Source organism: Porites lutea, chromosome 13 (genome assembly GCF_958299795.1).
Source record: "Porites lutea chromosome 13, jaPorLute2.1, whole genome shotgun sequence".
Taxonomy (NCBI): Eukaryota; Metazoa; Cnidaria; class Anthozoa; order Scleractinia; family Poritidae; genus Porites; species Porites lutea.
Window position 1 is genome coordinate 3,044,868 of NC_133213.1, and position 17,783 is coordinate 3,062,650.

The 17,783-nt window shown below is 39.5% G+C and overlaps 1 protein-coding gene across 1 annotated transcript; it reads left to right on the forward strand.

The window, feature by feature from the left end:
- Nucleotides 1-993: 993 nt before the first annotated feature.
- Nucleotides 994-14,785, forward strand: LOC140922254 (leukotriene A-4 hydrolase-like). The gene is made up of 20 exons (XM_073372252.1): nucleotides 994-1,164; nucleotides 2,338-2,471; nucleotides 3,169-3,289; nucleotides 3,385-3,453; nucleotides 4,146-4,250; nucleotides 4,941-4,993; nucleotides 5,310-5,382; nucleotides 5,655-5,807; nucleotides 6,218-6,238; nucleotides 6,789-6,859; nucleotides 7,317-7,402; nucleotides 7,895-7,920; nucleotides 8,512-8,656; nucleotides 9,234-9,337; nucleotides 9,902-9,978; nucleotides 10,794-10,848; nucleotides 11,646-11,741; nucleotides 12,483-12,577; nucleotides 13,189-13,293; nucleotides 14,432-14,785. Exons 1-20 carry the CDS (start codon nucleotides 1,018-1,020, stop codon nucleotides 14,547-14,549), a joined length of 1,854 nt encoding a protein of 617 aa, XP_073228353.1. The 5' UTR covers nucleotides 994-1,017; the 3' UTR covers nucleotides 14,550-14,785.
- Nucleotides 14,786-17,783: the final 2,998 nt, after the last annotated feature.

Sequence of the window (17,783 nt, forward strand, 5' to 3'; positions counted from 1 at the left end):
TGCTCGCAATTTCTGGCTCACGGGTTTGGGCCGAGTCTGTGCCATAGTTCAACACATTTAACTGTCTTCTCGTCATTCGTGAAGAATCATATACCATCCACACACTTGAAATTAGGGGAACACAACCTTCCGGCAATGGGGCGTCGGTACGTAAACTCATTAACCGCTTCAATTTGTCAAGAAAGTATGGAGATAGAGTACACTTTCATTGAGACAATAGAGTCATTTATACGCAGGTGACATAAAACTTGACCGAAAGACGCGTCTTTTATTACGAATCTTAGATAGGACATGAAGTGTGCCCCCGGGCGGGAGTGTGCCATTTACACAAGGACAAAAGATGAGACTTTGCAAAGTCGCGTCTTATTTAATACGGACGTACAGAAATGGGAAATTTGTACGAAATGTTTACGTCTCGTCGTGAGGAATTTTTCCTCCTCAGAGCATAATGTTTGTCTATCTAATGAATTGAGCTTTTGTGTGAAGCAGAGGTCTAGCAACGCTATAGCAATTATCTTGTAATGATAAGAAGTGTTAGACAAACATCACAGGATGGATACTGCCAAGGATACTGCAGAGCTGAAGCGAACGGATGAGAATCTGGAAGGTAACCGGTCAAGTCGCCCGAAAGTCATCTCGCCCGAAGTCATATCGCCCGGAACCAGAGTTATGTCGCCCGAAATACATAGTCATGTCGCCCGCAATTTTACCGAGTGTATAAACTTGAAGAAAAGTAACATCTTAAGTAAATCGCAAGGAATAAACTCGTAAAATGTTCACTCGCTAACCTATGCAAATATGAAGTTAAACAAAGACTCCAACATCGCTGTTCATTCAAGATAATGTTCATTCTGGAAACGAGAATGAACATTATCGCGAATTATCGCGAGGGCTCGGGCTCGCGCGCTAACCGCGCGAGCATGCGAACGAAGCTTTGTGACCACGCCTCGCGCGGAAGTGAAGGTGAAAGGAAGGTTAAAGCGTAGTGGAATTTTAGCAATTATTAACTGTCTGAAGATGAGCGATCCTTGCTCCTTTTCCGCTCCAAGTGAGTGTGAATGCACTCACATCAATTGGTTCGTGAACGTGTTGTTCGAGAAACACATCCTCGACTGCCGCGCAGAGCTGGAATTTGAGGTAAAAAAGAACAACGTCGAAAAGCTGGTGAGTATGGTGCTCGTCTTTGACTGCGCGCTATTGATCATCAGGTCTTCTTGTCCCCAGAGGAGAAAAATAATAATTATAGCTAAATTTAAAATTATTCTAAGATGTCTATTCAGGAACTCCCCTTAAATGAAAAGCACAAACAGTAACTGCTGAAAACTGAAAAACTCCAAATGTACTTACGGTCAGGAAGCTTTATACAGCTGTAAAGTGTTTCCCAAAAGAAATGCCCTGGGGGTGATACGAGTAAGTTTGACCAGTGCTTTATTGAAAGGCCTTTTCGAAATTGAAATTCTTTATTCATATGTTGGCTCATATAGTTTGTTACATGATGTTTGACAAGTGTACACGTGTACAGTGAAGTCTTGCTCTCCAACCAAGAAAGTGCCCCCCCCCCCCTTCCCCGCCACCCCCACCTCACCTGGCCTGTTGTATCCATGGCTCATTGTGGAGGCCATGTTAGAGTGAACAGCGACATAGGACAGCAGAAATGTGGAGAAACGATTCAAACATGGGTAGAAACTGTGACAGCAACAAAGAAAATCCCAAATACATTTATGATAAAATAAAAACAGCAAAATGGCTTCCCTCCCTAATATGCAAAACAAAAGGTTTTGTAATTCAGACTAGGGATATTCTTAGCCACCCAGGAGGGCCCCATTCATGCAACAAGGATTTTTTATGTAACATCATTTCTTGAAGGATGTGGGAGTGAATGCCGCTTATGCTTAGATTAACTGGACGTACGCATATTTACTTATTCATTTTAGCATCCGAGCTCATATATGCATTTAGTTTTTATATTGTAAAATTAGAACTTAACTTCAAAGTGTTAAAGAGTAAATTTAGAACTTAGTTTTAAAGTGTAAAAGAGTACTTAGCTTGAATAGTGTTAATTTCTGGCTTTTTTTATATGTTTTATAGTATTTAATTAGTTTCTTTTAATAATGTAATTTAGTTTTAAAGGTGCCCCCAATTAGTGCCAATAGGCACTAGAATGATTAGACACTTTAATAAAGGTTATGTATGTATAATGTATGTAAATAGCCAGCTCTGAATGTAGCAATATTCCCATTACATGCTTAATGTAATTACTTGTCCCTTTAGAGACAGATCACAAGCTTGCTTACTAAGAAATTAAGAGTATCACCTTTGCTGTGTTTTATTTTTCAGGTTCTTGATACTCGTGATTTAACCATCAGTCAAGTTACAAATGATGCAGGAGAGATCTTGAAACATAGCCTTGGTGATGAGCACCAGGCATTTGGAAAACCACTAAACATTGAGTTACCTAAAGGCCTGAAAAGGTAAAAGTTTCCTTGTTATCATTCCTGCTATACGTACCTGCTGTAGTTACAAGTTTTACATCAAAAAAGCACTCATTATATTGGGGTTTATTTTATTGGGGTCATGTCTTTTCCTGGGGTGTGGCAGTGGTTAAAGTAGTTCTCAGCCTTCCAGTGCATGCTGTCAGCCTTTTCTGTTAAAATATATCTGTGTAGTTCTTATCTCAGCCGGCACGATTGCAAACCAAGACGTTATGTTACAATGAGAGATAAGGACGAGATGACAAAAGACGGACTGCGAACACTTTCGTAGTAAACAAACCCTCCGTCAGCCCAGAAATGGAGTAGCTGATTGGTCAATTTTACAGCTGTTGACAGATCATTGACTGGTCTGTCATGAGATTGCAAGCGATGAAAATAGTCACACGTCATAACTAACTACAAAAAATAACGAACCAATTCAAGCTGTAAAAGAAAAATAAGAGACTGCTCGCAGTCTACCTTCTGCCAATGTGGCCTGGACTTAAAGCCCTGGCAGAGGAAATGTCATAAAAATATGTGAGTTGAGTTCCCTAGGTACTTCAGGGTACTCCAGTTTTCCACTCTCCTGAAAACCAACATGATTTGTAAAATGGTAGACAAGAAACCACACCATAGATGTGCCACCCATAAAACATTATTTACTCTTTTCTGTGTATCTTTTAATTTCTGCCTTTAGTGGTTGCAAGGTGGTAATCAAGATTAGTTACCAGACTTCCTCAACTGCATCGGCTGCACAATGGCTTACTCCTGAACAGACTGCTGGGAAAAAGTATCCCTACTTCTTCACTCAGTGTCAGGTGAGGATAAAAAAAAATATGATAATAAATAAATTATCTTAAAACTTTTGCAAATTTCGAATTTTGATGTTTGAACTGTTATCTTTCTTTTACAGGCAATCCATGCTCGTAGTCTTATCCCATTTCAAGACACACCCTCTGTAAAGACATCATATCAAGCAGAGGTAGGCTAGTTTGGATTTTACAAGACTATATCTTTTTCAAAACAAAAAAATGCTGTCTGGTTAGCTCAGTTAGATTTGTGCCAGTATGCCAAGCAAGAAACTATGGGTTCAATCCCTGGACCAATCTGAGGAGAAAGCGCTGCCTTTGTAATTTCATCTGCAAGTGGCTAGACAAGTCTTCTTTAGGATGAAAAACTGTAGGCCCCATCTCGTGGCCCTTGTTCTCATAAAATCTGGTGGAATGTTAAAGGACCCAATACACACTGTCTTTTGGTAAAGAGCAGGGTATGCATTCCCTTGTGTGGTGTTCTATCTCAAATTCACTTTTACAGGGGAAAAATTCACAAACCATTACTTACAGTGTAACAATAATAATTATAAACTGCACTATATTAGTAGCCTAGCCAGTAGCTAAGGGCCAACCAGGGCGCAGTAACACTATCCAATCAATAAATCTCTATCCAGTGAATAACACAATTGTTTTCCCTGATACTTATCTACTAGATAGTGATTTGCTTGGTAGGGGCGGGGAGAGTGGTTAGAGTGAGGGAACTTCTCCGAAAGCAAAGTATATCCTTTCAGAAAAGGGAAGAGGCAAATTAACCATCTTACCCTGCAATATACAATTTATCAATAGAAAACTCTGCATTAATTGTGCGGGAACATAAATAGAATGTTGTCTCTATTAAAAGGTGACAGTTCCTAAGGATCTTGTTGCTCTGATGAGTGCAGTAGGAACAGGGAGCTCTGTACATCCACAGAATCCTGATTTGATGGTGTTTACATTCACTCAAAAGGTATTTTACATACATATGCATTTCAAGCGTCCTAATCACAGGCTCTTATATTGCCACGGCCTAGTGGTAATGTAAAAGAGGTTTCCTTCGAATGGTCACACTATAGGATTTCACCTAATGTGAACCAACCTGTACAGTACTGATAGGATACTGGAGGCCTGGCCCAAAAGGGTACCTTTTTTGACTTCCAGAATGAGAAAGGGAAGAAATTTCAGCAGAAGATCTGTCATTTCAGTCTGTGAACATCATTATAAAGCCCGAAAGGTTAACAGAAGAATTTTATAGCTGTGAAAGAGTAGAGAAAATGTTCTGGTGTTGTAATATATTCACATTTAAAATAATAATAGAGCATTAACACACAGTGGTTATAAGGCATGCAAAGTTCTAAACTCAAGGTATGTGATCGTGAAAGGAGTATACCATTTTGTCAACAATTGAAGGTATTATGAAAGGGGTACCTTTTCTGCCAAGAATAGTATATACTTAGATCAGAAGGCTAAGGGGTTGGACCTTTGGGTGGAGCCTCCCTGTATTAAACTTTTTTGAGTACCTCTCGGTTTATTATCATCACAAGTTACATCCCTATCACATGTTAGTCTAGTTTCATTATTGTGAGATAGGTAAAAAGGGGAGCTGATAATCAAAAGGAAAGAGATTTTATATAACCTCCCTTTTCATTTCTCTATACAGGTTGTTATTCCAAGCTACTTGATCGCTCTTGTTGTTGGTCCTCTAGTCAGTCAGTGAGTAAAATACATAAATCCTTTCACCCCTGATGGTGGCCTTAAAAAATTCAAATTTTGTTTGGTAAAATCCTAAGAAATAAACAGCACTATGCAAGAAATCCTGCCAAGTTAATGAGGTTTCATTTGAATAGTAAAACCACCAGATTTCATCCTTTGATGAAAAAAGTTACAATGACAAATTTAAAATCTCTTCACATTTCATGGTCTTGGAATGATCAAAGGGGTAACATTTGCTATTGTTACTATAATTTACATTAGAATTACATGTATGTGCTGTGGGATTTGAAACAAATAAAACCTTAATACTTTTCAGGCAAGTTGGTCCTCGTTCTAAGGTGTGGACAGAAACAGAAATGCTTGAAATAAGTGCATGGGAGTTTGCAGAGGTGAGCCCTTTTGCCCTATGGACTCTTTTAGGAAAAAAAACGTGCAGTAGCAAAATTGTTAAATAGCAGTAAAGTCATTGACATCGTCCGACTACACCTTATTTGACAGAACTCCAATCTGCAGGTTTCTCTGTGATTACATGTACGGCCTTGTTCCTTGGATGCATGCCATGAATTATTTTGCATCTTGGGGATTTTTATGCATCAGGGATGCAGAACACACTGTTATCCAAATCACTGAGGGCATGGTATTTTATTTGCTTAACTGGCAGGTTGAGTCTCAGCTGGCTGTTGCTGAAGAGATAACGTTTCCGTATGTCTGGGGAACTTATGACCTGCTGATTCTACCACCATCATTTCCATATGGAGGAATGGAGAATCCCTGCCTTACTTTTGTAACACCGACATTGTTGGTTGGAGAGGGGGTGAGATGTTTGTCAATCAACATATTGTGTGTCACTAGCTTCTGTAAAGAAATTATGACTGAAAATTGCTATTGAGTATTATATTAGTAAAATCCAACTAGTGGTCTATTTTCAATGCTGCATTAGTAGGCTACATGTTATAGCCAACTTGTAGCAAAAAGCATCGGCTTTGAAAACCAAAACAATGGCGGCTGAATTGCGTTTTGCTAGCTAAAGTTGTTTTGTCTTGATATTTTTGACCAACTAGTTGGATTTTACTTAAACAATTATTCCTCTCGTCCTCCCCACTCTGAGTCAATAGCTCATGAGGCCCTCTATTGATACAGAGCCCATTCAGGCTTGAGGAATAATTGTTAATTATCACTGGTATTAGCATTTTAATTATCATTATCTTTTTTTTCTTCCTGCAGGGTGGAAGACCTCTCACTGATGTAAGTTATTGTTGTTATTATTATTTTTCTTTTTTCTGCAAATAAAGGTATTCCTCACCATTGAGCAGTCCTTTTGTCTTCCCCCTGGAAAGGGGCCCGGTGGGGGGGGGGGGGGGGGTACTCCCTATAATGGCCTATACAGGCGAGGCTCCGCCTGAAAGGGGTACCTTTTTCAGGTAGATGAAAGGGTAGGGATTTCACTTGTTGAAGTATGTGGAAGGGTAGGGAAATCTGTTATTGTGGTCTGTAAAAGGTCCCAAAGGGCTAACAGATGCATTTTATGTCCGTAACAGTTCATAGAAGACGTTACTCGATTAATGCAGAAGTCGTTTTTGAGTAAACCGAAATTGAGCATGTAGAAAACGGTTCTGTTAGCATGGTTGAGATACCCTTTAATGGCACAACGATAAACCGCCTTCTATTGAGGTTCCACAAGGGAAACCTGGGGGCTTTGGAGTGACTCGTATTTCACAGGTTTCTTCAAGGCGCAAGGTGAAAAAAAAAATGATATAATATGTGTGCAGATAACTTTTTTTTCCTCATTTATCAGGTAGTGGCTCATGAGATATCCCACAGTTGGACTGGCAATCTCGTCACTACTAGAACCTGGGAGCACTTTTGGTATGTAAGTGCGGCCAAGTCTGTCCGCGTCAGTTTGTACATTGTACTACATTACAGTCAGCTCTCGGTTTCAGGTCATTTCGATCGAAAGTCCATTCGCCCGTTAGGAAAGAGTTGTATAGATTAATCACGCCTTGAAGTTGTAAGCATGTCCAGGGGGCTGTCCACGACGCGCCGTGAACGTGAACGGAAGTGTTCGAGAAGGAAGGTAACCTAGGAGCGAGGTGACCGTGAAACGAGGTGACTGTGAAGTGGGATGAGCGTGAAGTGAGATAAGCATGAATTGAGAAACGAGATGACCGTTAAGCGATATGATCGTGAAGCGAGGTGAGCGTGAACGAAGTGACATGATTCAGCTTTAATTCGGAACCCTCCAAAAACATTAATTTACAATTAATAACATTTAGAAATAAAAGTTATTTAGAAATTACCTGCTGACATACTTGTTTCCGTGCAGGTTAAACGAAGGGTTCACAGTCTTTCTAGAGCGCAAAATTCTGGGCCGAAGAAAGGGTGAAAAGATGGTCGATTTTGCTTACATAGGTAAGACGAAGCTTAAAGTTAACTTTGTGAATTAAATATTCATATGAAATTTATGTCCGTTTAATTAATAAATGTAACTTTTCTAAATAGCGTTTTACGTGATGCTGGTATGTATGATTTTTAGAGTTGATGTGATGTTATGCTGTTCTGAGGGATTTGCTCTTTTGGCTTTGTATTCGTTTACATGTTGACGAATACTCATTTGTAGTAAAGTACTAAACTCAGAGTTTTAGGAAACGGCCGAATCCACAGAGTTTCAGGTTCTTCCTTCATATGCTAGATATTTCGGTGTTAGTTCATGTGCTTTCTAGAATTCATCATGAGCAAATGAAAGCATTTTTGAAAATAATTATTTAGGATTCAAAGTGTTATTTTCTAACCTTATTGGCTCACCGCATGAATATCTGTTACGAATATCTTCATATTTTTTCTTGGAAAAGAAGGCAGGGCATTTTGAAGAAATGATTAAGGCTTTTTTTGTCTTTTTAATAGGTGGCTGGAAAACACTGAAGGATGCAGTAAGTTAATAATAGTTTGCATGTTCGTCAGAATATAACTAATATTATTAATAATAATGACAATTATGGTGATAACATTAATAATACTTTATAGCTATTATCGCAAAGTTTTGGTGACTGAATCACCCATAACAAAATAGTTGAACCTTCGCTAAATGTAGTTTATACAGACACCTACTTTATATAAACACTAAGTCGTAGTCCCAGGGACATACAAATACAGTGCAGACCAGAACTAAGCGAACCACAATATACGCGTAATACGCGTCAGGCCGGACACATCCATGCATCTGAGCTGACGAACATATGCGTCTGCTCTGAAATGTGTCAGTGCACATTAAGACGCATTAGTATGTATGAGCTATCTCTTTGTTTAGAAGTATAATGTTTGCAGTTTGTAAAAAGTCAACAAGAATCAAACTGACGGATCATCAACAAACACACAAACAACTGCCTCAAAGGGGTATTTCTCCTAAGCGGACATTAATTTTGTGGTCGGTAAAATGCTCTTACTGGAGGTTCGACTAAACTTGTTTATTAAGCTTTCCACTGACTCTTAGTCTAAGCTCTCTTTCCTCTTCTTATGAACAGCTGAAGCAGTTTCCAGATAACAGCCCCAAGACACAGCTTGTAGTGGACCTTAAGGACACGGATCCTGATGATGCATTCTCCAGTGTACCTTACGAGAAAGGCTCCTGCTTTTTATACTACTTGGAAAAGATCCTGGGAGGACCAGGTTAGATGTTAACAAAATAACCATATAGCATGTATTAATACAAAAGGAATATCAAGTTTAATACTAACCTAATAAGAAATAAAGAATTATGTTTGAGGTTTGTTATGGCATCCGGGAAAATTTGAAGTCATGGCAGTTTTTGAACCTTTGATTCTCATGGATTTAAAATCTCCTTGTTGTTTTTGTTTTTTGCTTTGTTTTCTTTGTTTGCTTGTTTGCCTTTATTTTGTACATGTATATTTTTTGTTTTCATCCGTTTTTTGTTCTATGATAATGGTACCATAAAAACTGAAAAATTTTTCAATTTTTTACAAAGCATGTGCCTCATAATTATTATTTCTTTTTCCAAATGTTATCGCCAAATTTCACATGTTCTCCTACAATGATTTTGTTAACCAATACTGTTGGGGTTGGATAACGTATAGATGTGCTTTGAGAGTAACTGGCGGTATTTTGAAACAGTTAGATACATAAATATCTCCATCATTGTCCTAACTTTTGATACGTCATGGCGCGCGAACTCTTCCTTTCACCTTAAGGATTTATTCTTGTCTGATTCATTGATTTATCGTTGCAGGGGTTTTTGAGCCTTTTCTCAAGAAATATTTGGAAAAATACCAGTATCAAACTGTTACAACAGATGATTGGAAAGAATGCCTGGAGGAGTATTTCCATGATAAGGTGATGACGAAATTTCTCTTAGAAACTCTCAATTTCGTTAATTATTCGAAATGCAAAGGCAATAGAACTTAACAGCCTGCCTTTCAGGTAGACTACGAGTAGTCCCCAGTTTTCCTCAGGGATAGTAGAGCGAGCTTGATTGATTTTTGGGTGTTCTTTTTGTTGGTTGTTCATGAAGTAAGAGATACGGTTGCGCGGAAACTGATCGAGGACAAACGGGTAAACGAGGGGGAGGAGGCAGAGGGAATAGTAGAAGTTTTCTCACTGCCTTCTTACTCTCTCTTATGATGATGTTACTGCTGTTGTTGACGTAGCTGCTGCCGCCACCTTCGTAGCGTAAATTCGCTATTTTCAACTCTATTATCGGTCAGCTTCAGGTCCTGTTCGATAATTTCGTCAAAACTTTCCTGCTACGCTGCGTCGCATCATTAAATATCGTCTCGGTGTGTAATATGTGATAGGTCTCGTGGTTGATGAAATGAAATGAACGTTATCTCTTACAATTTTTGTTTGTCTTTTTTTTTAAAAGAAGTCTTTGTAACTTCGCTCACTTTCAACATGCAGAAAGATGTTTTGAAGCAGGTTGATTGGAAAGGTTGGCTGTACACCCCTGGAATGCCCCCTGTTGACGTGATTAACTGGTGAGTAAGGCCAGTACATACTGCATTGGACAAGTTGTTCAAAGGTCAATAAGCGTATATCTAGGGTAATAGCTACCGTGACAAGTCATACGCTCAATTTCCAGCTTTCCAAGGATAGAGCCATGTCTATACTATACTGGATAGCTTATCATACCCCTCCCTTAAGCCAACATTTTGCCCTAAGTAAGAAGTAAGAGTTAATGGTGGCCTAGGGGAGGGGTAGGTGGACAGTTTCCCGGAAACTTATAATGATCCAAAAATTCTCCTGCCCAGTATGAAGAGTGGCGCAAAAACCTATCTGAAAGCTGTGGACACACTATATAGCTTTCTTCGAAGGATCTTTAGACCAGCCTGTAGAAGCAGTGTCCTCTCCAGAATTGTGTGATTTGTGGCCCAGTGAGCCCAGGCCTTGAAGTTTCTGGGCCATTTAAAACAAAGAATGGGTCACAAAAGTTCACTCTGTTTAAAGTTTCCAGCTGAAATTTGTGTAATGTTAGAAGTACTGGAATAAAATCAAACATTTTAACGTACTGTTTAAAAAACGAACAGGAGTGCATTATCAGGTTTTAAAAAATGTAGGTTGTTTGCCCACGCTGCAAAAAACAAACAAAAATGCCAACACAAAACAAAACAAAATTGCACAAGCATTGTTTTCTCTTTGGGATGACTGCAATACCCAGGAGAAGTAAAAAACAAAGGTTATCCAAAATTTGGGGGGGCAAACAAGGTTTATTACTGGAGATGTGCAAATGGTGAATTGACCTTTATTAGGAGTACAGGATTAAAGATCTAAACACATTGTCTTTATTAATTAGGTATGACACGACTTTGACCGTTCCCTGTACCACCCTGTCTGACAGATGGCTGAAGGTTGGTTAACCCAAAATGTTATTGTTTTTTACGAATATTATGCAGAATATTTTCCGTGCTAACGCTGTTCTAGTATAATTCAAACCTACTTTTAAATATGCCCCGATGGTTGGAAAGGAAAGGCACCAAAATAAATCTCACAAAAGAATGGGCTTAGTTTTCAACATAAATTGACGCCTAACAAATTACTCATTTTGAATTGACACCCAGGGACCCAGAGGGGAGGGGTACTGCCATATACAGGGGTAGGGGTAGAAGCTTACAAGCAGTTTGATTTGGACCAAGGTATAGAAATTGATCAGTGCTGTGAACGTTAAAGTCTCTGGTTCATTGTTAGTCTGAGATAGGACAGAGATTTTTGGTGCCTGGTATAGTGTAGCACAATTGCAGTTGAACATATTCTGGAGTGCGTCAAGGGTTCCACGATCCTAGCGGCACAGCCCCACCCAAGCATACCTAGAGTGCCCCCCGGGACATAACTTTCAATTTTTTTTGATCTGAGTAGCCAAATCGACAATGTTGCAAACCAGCAAGGCCAGAAACTATAGGACTATAGCCTCCCTTCCAGACTTTCTTAGCGCTTCGCAACGCGTTAGGCGTGACTAATAACGTCTGCGTTGGAGGCTGCCGTGACTACAGAAACAAAAGTTCTTCTTCTTTGGGCTTAAAGTGCCCATAACCTAAAAAATTTTATTTTTTCATCTGAAAGTACATATTAAGACAGGAATTTCTGCGAAAAAATTTTGCGATTTGAACAAAACGTGATTGAATTCTAATATTACTCTCATGTATCACAGGCCAGCGAAGGAGATCTGGACTCATTCTCTGCTGATGACATCAAGGATTTCACACCTCCGCAAGTTGTTGAATTCCTGGCGCAGCTTGTTGACAAGGTAAAGACAGTAACTACAGACCTTTAAACGAAAAAGAGGACGAGTCTTGATTAAATTTTTTCGACTTATTCTAAAAAAAACTATACACCGCGGAAAGCTTCATTGTGCGTTTTTCCACCGGAAAAGTTAGCACTATTATCTTTATTGAAGGAGGTCAAGCCCTCTCTCGATCCCAGAGTGATAAAACTTGTTACATTTGATAGAGCGGTTTTCATTTGAGTGTCGAAAAGTAATTGGTTTTGCACTTTCTACACGATGCGATTGGCTTAAAAGATTCGCGCCACCTTTTCATCCAATCAGAAGTAAAACCAAAGCCAATTGTGACGCGCTCGCATGCATTTTCCCGCGCTTTGCGTCAGCCACATGTAATTACTTCGAGTTTTGATTGGTTCAATGTATTGTCTGTGTCCTATGTGATTGGCCAGAGTAATTACTTTGGTTTTGGTTTTACGACACTCAAACGAAAACCACTCTAACTTATTTCCGCCACTACGATATTCTTGCTAAAACTCATGACTACGGCTATCACGTTTTCCCGCCAAAATGACTCTGGTTCACGCGCGCGCACTACTTAGTGTTGAGAAAATCTCCTACTCCTTGTCCTTCACAACCCCGCTGACACGGCCATCTTGGCAATACAGGCAAATTTTTATGACCCGTTTGTGGCCTTGTTGACGGGGGTCCACTCCCAGGTGTTTTCAATGTATTTAACTACCTTTTGTCTTTTTTCATCGCGCGTAGACGACTACCGGGAAGCCGTTTGCTCTAACGCACCTAAAGAGGATGGATGAAGTTTATGACCTCACTCCATCAAAAAATTCTGAAATCAAATTTAGGTGAGTCAGTCTCTCAACGATTCATTTAAGTAAGTAATGAACTGGCTAAATAACTAGCTAAAAAATACATAGTTTGAACGAAGGTGGCAGTGAAATCATTTTTTCCCGCATTTAAAAGCTAACATAGACGGAAATGCTTAATGTTCATTCTAGCGTTTAGATGTTACATTCCCGTTTTGTATACTAATGACCTTTTTTCTCATACCCTAGTAAGTGGCATTTCTTCATGTCCATCATTGCCCACCCTTTGGAGTGTAAGGTGTTGTTCTAATAGCTCTTTCCTTGATATCCCCGGTTTGTTTACTGTACTCTTGTCTTAAATTACCATATAAGCATCTAATAATTGCTCTAGAGGGAAACATTTGATTTTGTTTCCTGAAGGACCAATGTATGAAATTAAATCTCAGCGAGCAGTCAACATTCGATCAGTAAACTGTTACCCTCTGACGTCATAAATGCTGCAATGTTGTCCGCTCAGAGACTTTTAGCGGGAAACACTTTTATTTGTTAGATGTCGTGTGACCTCGTAGTAACCAATGAGAGCGCGCGTGGCTAGGGAAAAAACTTCAGCTTTATAATGATGGATTTTATAACAATTGTTTTCCTTGTAGGTGGTTGAGACTTTGTGCAAGAAGCGCCCATCAGGATCGTTATCCTGAAATAGTGCAGTTTATTATCATCCAAGGACGAATGAAGTTCATCAGACCATTGTACAAGTAAGCACTGCACCCCTTACGAATCTTCCATTATCCTTCTTGCATACTTATTAGCATTTAGTTATGAGAAAGTCAGCCTAGTCGAGCAGGCTCGCTGGGAAAGACCGTAGGCGCTACTAGAGTAAGCCGAAGGGGTGGGCGGGAGGGCGCAACTCCAACTAAAGTTAGTCTAAATGACAAGTGAAAAAAATTAACCCATGCTTGTATATTTACGCGAAGTAAAATGAATATTGATAAGGTATAAGAAGTGCGCCTTACGATGTATAAAATCGTCGAATTTGAGAACCCCCGTTGCCGTCCGTCCACACGAAAACGGTGATCCCGCGTTTTGAAAGATCGCCACACTAGGGATTGTTTTATTAAAAAAAAAACCTGTGTTTGTGATGCCCAAAAAAGGCCTTTTACATGTACACAAAAGGCTAAAACAGGGCTCGAAAAAATCCCGTCCGGTGGTCTAGGACAAGTGACTTACTTGCCCAATGAGCAAGGCTCTGAGCAAGTAACCTCTAACAAAGTCATTAACTAAGACGAGCAAGAAGTGGCCCCCGGCAAGCAAGATGGGAGAGCTACATGGCCGAAGGACAAGCTGCAATTCAAGTTTTTTTCACAAGCGAAGGTTTCGGAGTCAGAGTCGTAAGCGGAGTCGTAAGAGAGCTTATGACCTAGTGAAAAATCAAAAATCGGAGTCGTAAGCGGAGTCATTAGAGCGACGGAATCGGAGTCATAACAGTCAAAACATTTCCATTTCTTCCGACTCCGCTTACGACTCGGTCGCTTACGTTCCGCTTATAATTTAGTGAAAACCAGATTGTCGGAGTGGGAAGCAGGAGCGGAAGGATAAACCAATTACAGTGCACGTTCCCACGCTCTGTGATTGGTTTAGTTCTTCCGCTTCAGCTTGCGACTCCGACGACCCAGTTTTCACTCGATCGTAAACGGCGGAGTCGTAAACGGAATAAGAAGAATCAGAATGCTGTTTTCACTAGATCGTAAAGTTTTACGCTTTCGATTACGACTCCAACCCCGATTCCGTCGCTAGTAAAAACCAGCCTTAAAACGGGGAAAAAAATCTCCGTTTTCAAAAATATCCGGATTCTTGTGAACGGGGCCTAATTCTTCCTTTTTTTTATTTCTTTAGGGAGTTGTATGCGCGTGAGGAGTCAAAGAATTTAGCTATAAAAACATTCGAAGAACATCGAGATTTCTACCACCCTATTGCCGCAACACAAGTAGCAAAGGACCTCAACCTGGAATAAACGGATGAATAGTGAAAAGAAAGAGCGAGATAAACGAATGGGAAATGGACGACCAGACTATTTATTTGATTGACGTAGACGCGGACCGCGAATAATTATAAGCCCTATTGAATGCTAGAAAAAATAGAAATCATGATCTGAAATTACAAGATGCTTCTTATGGAGAGATTCTAAAAACATACGAGTTTAAACTAAACATAAAAAGAAAGACTGGAGTAAAATAGTTATTGATGGCCCACTTGTTTGTTTTAGTAAACCAAGAAACAAGGATATTGCCGCGCGTTTTACGGAATATTTGCGACAAGGATGATTCGTACAGAGAGCTTTTATGAGTCTTTATGAGTATTATTGTATTATGATAATGTCGCGCTCGGCGTCCCGTTCTTGGCCTCCAAAACGCTCGAACCAGTACCCCTGTTTAGTCCATGACTCATCTATTGGAGGTGACGAGAGAATAAATCCCCGTAAAAAATTAATAAGTTTTAAAAATACTGCTTGTCTCTTTATCCCACTTTTCTACGTCCTTTTCCTGTGTTTCTAGCTTTCAGTCCCCCTTACGTCCTTAAAGGAGCTGTGTCACGAATTGTATCGAAGTACTAACAGTACGAACTGCCACGAGACTAAGTGAAACTTTAAAATAAACGCTCAAGAACACTTGAACGAAAAGGCTCTACTTTATTGCAATCATAGCCGTCGCCCTCCCCCCTCCCCTATTTTGTTTTTCTTCTAAGCTATCAATACCTTTTACTTACAAATAAAATCTAAAAGCACTAAGATTCATGTGCGCCTGTAAATAACCCGTCAACAAATTCAAATGTGTTTGCGGTTTTCTTAACTATCTTTAACTGAGGTCGCATGCCACAATTCCTGGAAAATCTGTCACAGTGAAATGACCGGACTGAGACTAAGAGACTCCCCAACCAAAACCCCTGGGCAAGAAGGAAAAGAAAAAAAAAGTTGATTTTTAGCGGAGCTCTCGCGCGCGCAGCGGAGCACCATGGGTAAGAAAATTTTGGTTATCCATGCATCCGAGGAATAGGCCACTTCCGAGTTCCAAAAACCCTCACTTTCAAAATGAGGCCAAGTGCACAACCTTTCTTGTGAAAATGAGTTTCATTTGCATGAGAATGTAAAATCATTTCCATATCAAAGGCTGAGCACTTAACCTCGTGTTGATAAGACCGTACGACATTTCCTCCAAAAAACGTGTAACCAGGAAGTTTCTGGAAGTTTCACGTTGAAGTCGTGCAAAACAACGGCAAAGAAATGTACAAAAAAATGTGCTGCACGTGCAAAGTTGTTCTTTTTTGGCTAGTTAGACCTGTTATTGTTTTTTCATCGTTCTCGTTGCCTTCGCCGCTTAGCATTACACGATTTCGTATCTTGTTTGAGCACACTTTGAATACAAACAAGAGCTTCGCTTTTAGCCCCGGCTAAATCTACATATTAGGGATGAACAATCCCTTTCTTTTATTCTGTTGCCCAAAACCTTGGAGACAAATCTGAATTTGATATATCGAACTGGTTTATTGAAGGGTCATTTAGTTTCCCCGGGGTAAACCTACCAATGAAATCCGAGTTCTGGACGATTTTGCGAGTACAGTGCGTGATTATCTACAAAGAGCAAACAAACAAATGAGATTTAATTTCTGAAAGAAATATATGGTTTTATGCTGACTGATCAATATTGTATTTTTCCAGCTACCAGCAAAGGAGGGTTTTCCTGTCATCCGGGTGATTTGTCACGAAAGTGTCATTTATGTCACGGGTCATGTAAGTCACGGAAGCGAGGCAAAAGGCCGTCCTTCCTCGCGTTACAAGACGTACAGTCCAAAATATCCCATAATGGGTTTGTGATTATTTTGTGTCCCAGCAAACAGAGCTCATCCAAAGCGAGACTCTGCCAACATCAATAACTAACTTAATATGTAAAGGAACGTGAAGCATAAATGACAGAAAATGTTCTTTTCGAACAGTGCTGTTTTTCACACTTTTTTCATCATTATGATTTTATTTATTTATTTATCTTCTGGCATAAAAAATTGCTTTCTTTTGTTGATACGTGTTTATATATTGGCGCAAACAGTAGGAATCGTTTAAACGCGATAAAAGACTTCCTAGGCGATAAGCAGAAAGCTTTTGCCGTACAGGAATACATCAAGAGCAAATAACAAAGATTTCTGGCTAACCCAGTGAAGCCTAATCAACCTTTGTTTCTGTTGGGTTTACACGTGCAATGGTAAAAGCCAATCAGGAAACGCTATTCTAGTCACGAGGTATCTAGTGGCGCCAAATGTAAATTTTAAAGGTATGTTGGCAAAGGAACATGCAAATTTACCACCAAATGCTGCCAACGATTCTGTGGACTCTAAGAAGAGAAAAGTTCTCCTTTACAAGCTTACTTATTTCGTAGTAGTTTTTATCTTTTATACCAGAATGCTAAAAGTAATAACATGAAGGGATTACTCGACTGGCTGAATTTAAAACGGAGAGGTATGTAGAGGTTGCCTTTGAGAGCATAATTTACGTTTAATTCAGTTGGAAAGGGTACTCTTAATGCGAAGAGCGGCACAAACATATGCTATTTTGTAGCTTAACTTCCATATTTGTCAATACTGGTAATCTTGCTCATCGAGAATTAATGTTTGGTCATTGCAGAAATTACGAGTGGAATTAGAACTACCGACAAACTCAAATATCCATGGTTATTGCCGCACAAGAATCAACACGTGGCCAGCACGGAATACAGCAACAACTCAACCTTAAAAAGGTACTAGACTTGCTTGTCTTTCAAATAAGCCTTTCAAGCCTTACTTGCTTGTCTCTCAAATAAGCCTTTGCTTGTCTTTCAAACTTTAGCATTTTTAGAGAGGGAATAACTTTGTTTCAGTAACTTTTTTTATTGAAGCATTGCAGCATTCGCTCCGTATGTGACAACAACTTGACTTTACAAAATGTGGCAACATGGAACTGGTTTTCAGTTCTCTAGTTTATTATTGAAACTGATCAATTACTAGATTTTTTATTGAAATTTTGTAAGATTTACAGTATTCTGATATTAGTACTGAAGCTAGATTTTTAACAGTAAGATATTATCCAATTGTGAGGCCGGTTATTTATTTTTTTGGTAAAATTTCTGCTCGGCCCTTATTGCGCAGCACGTTGATAAGCGTTTTAACACTCAAAAGTGCTCTCATATTACATTATGAGTCGGATTTCCTGCATAGTAAAATG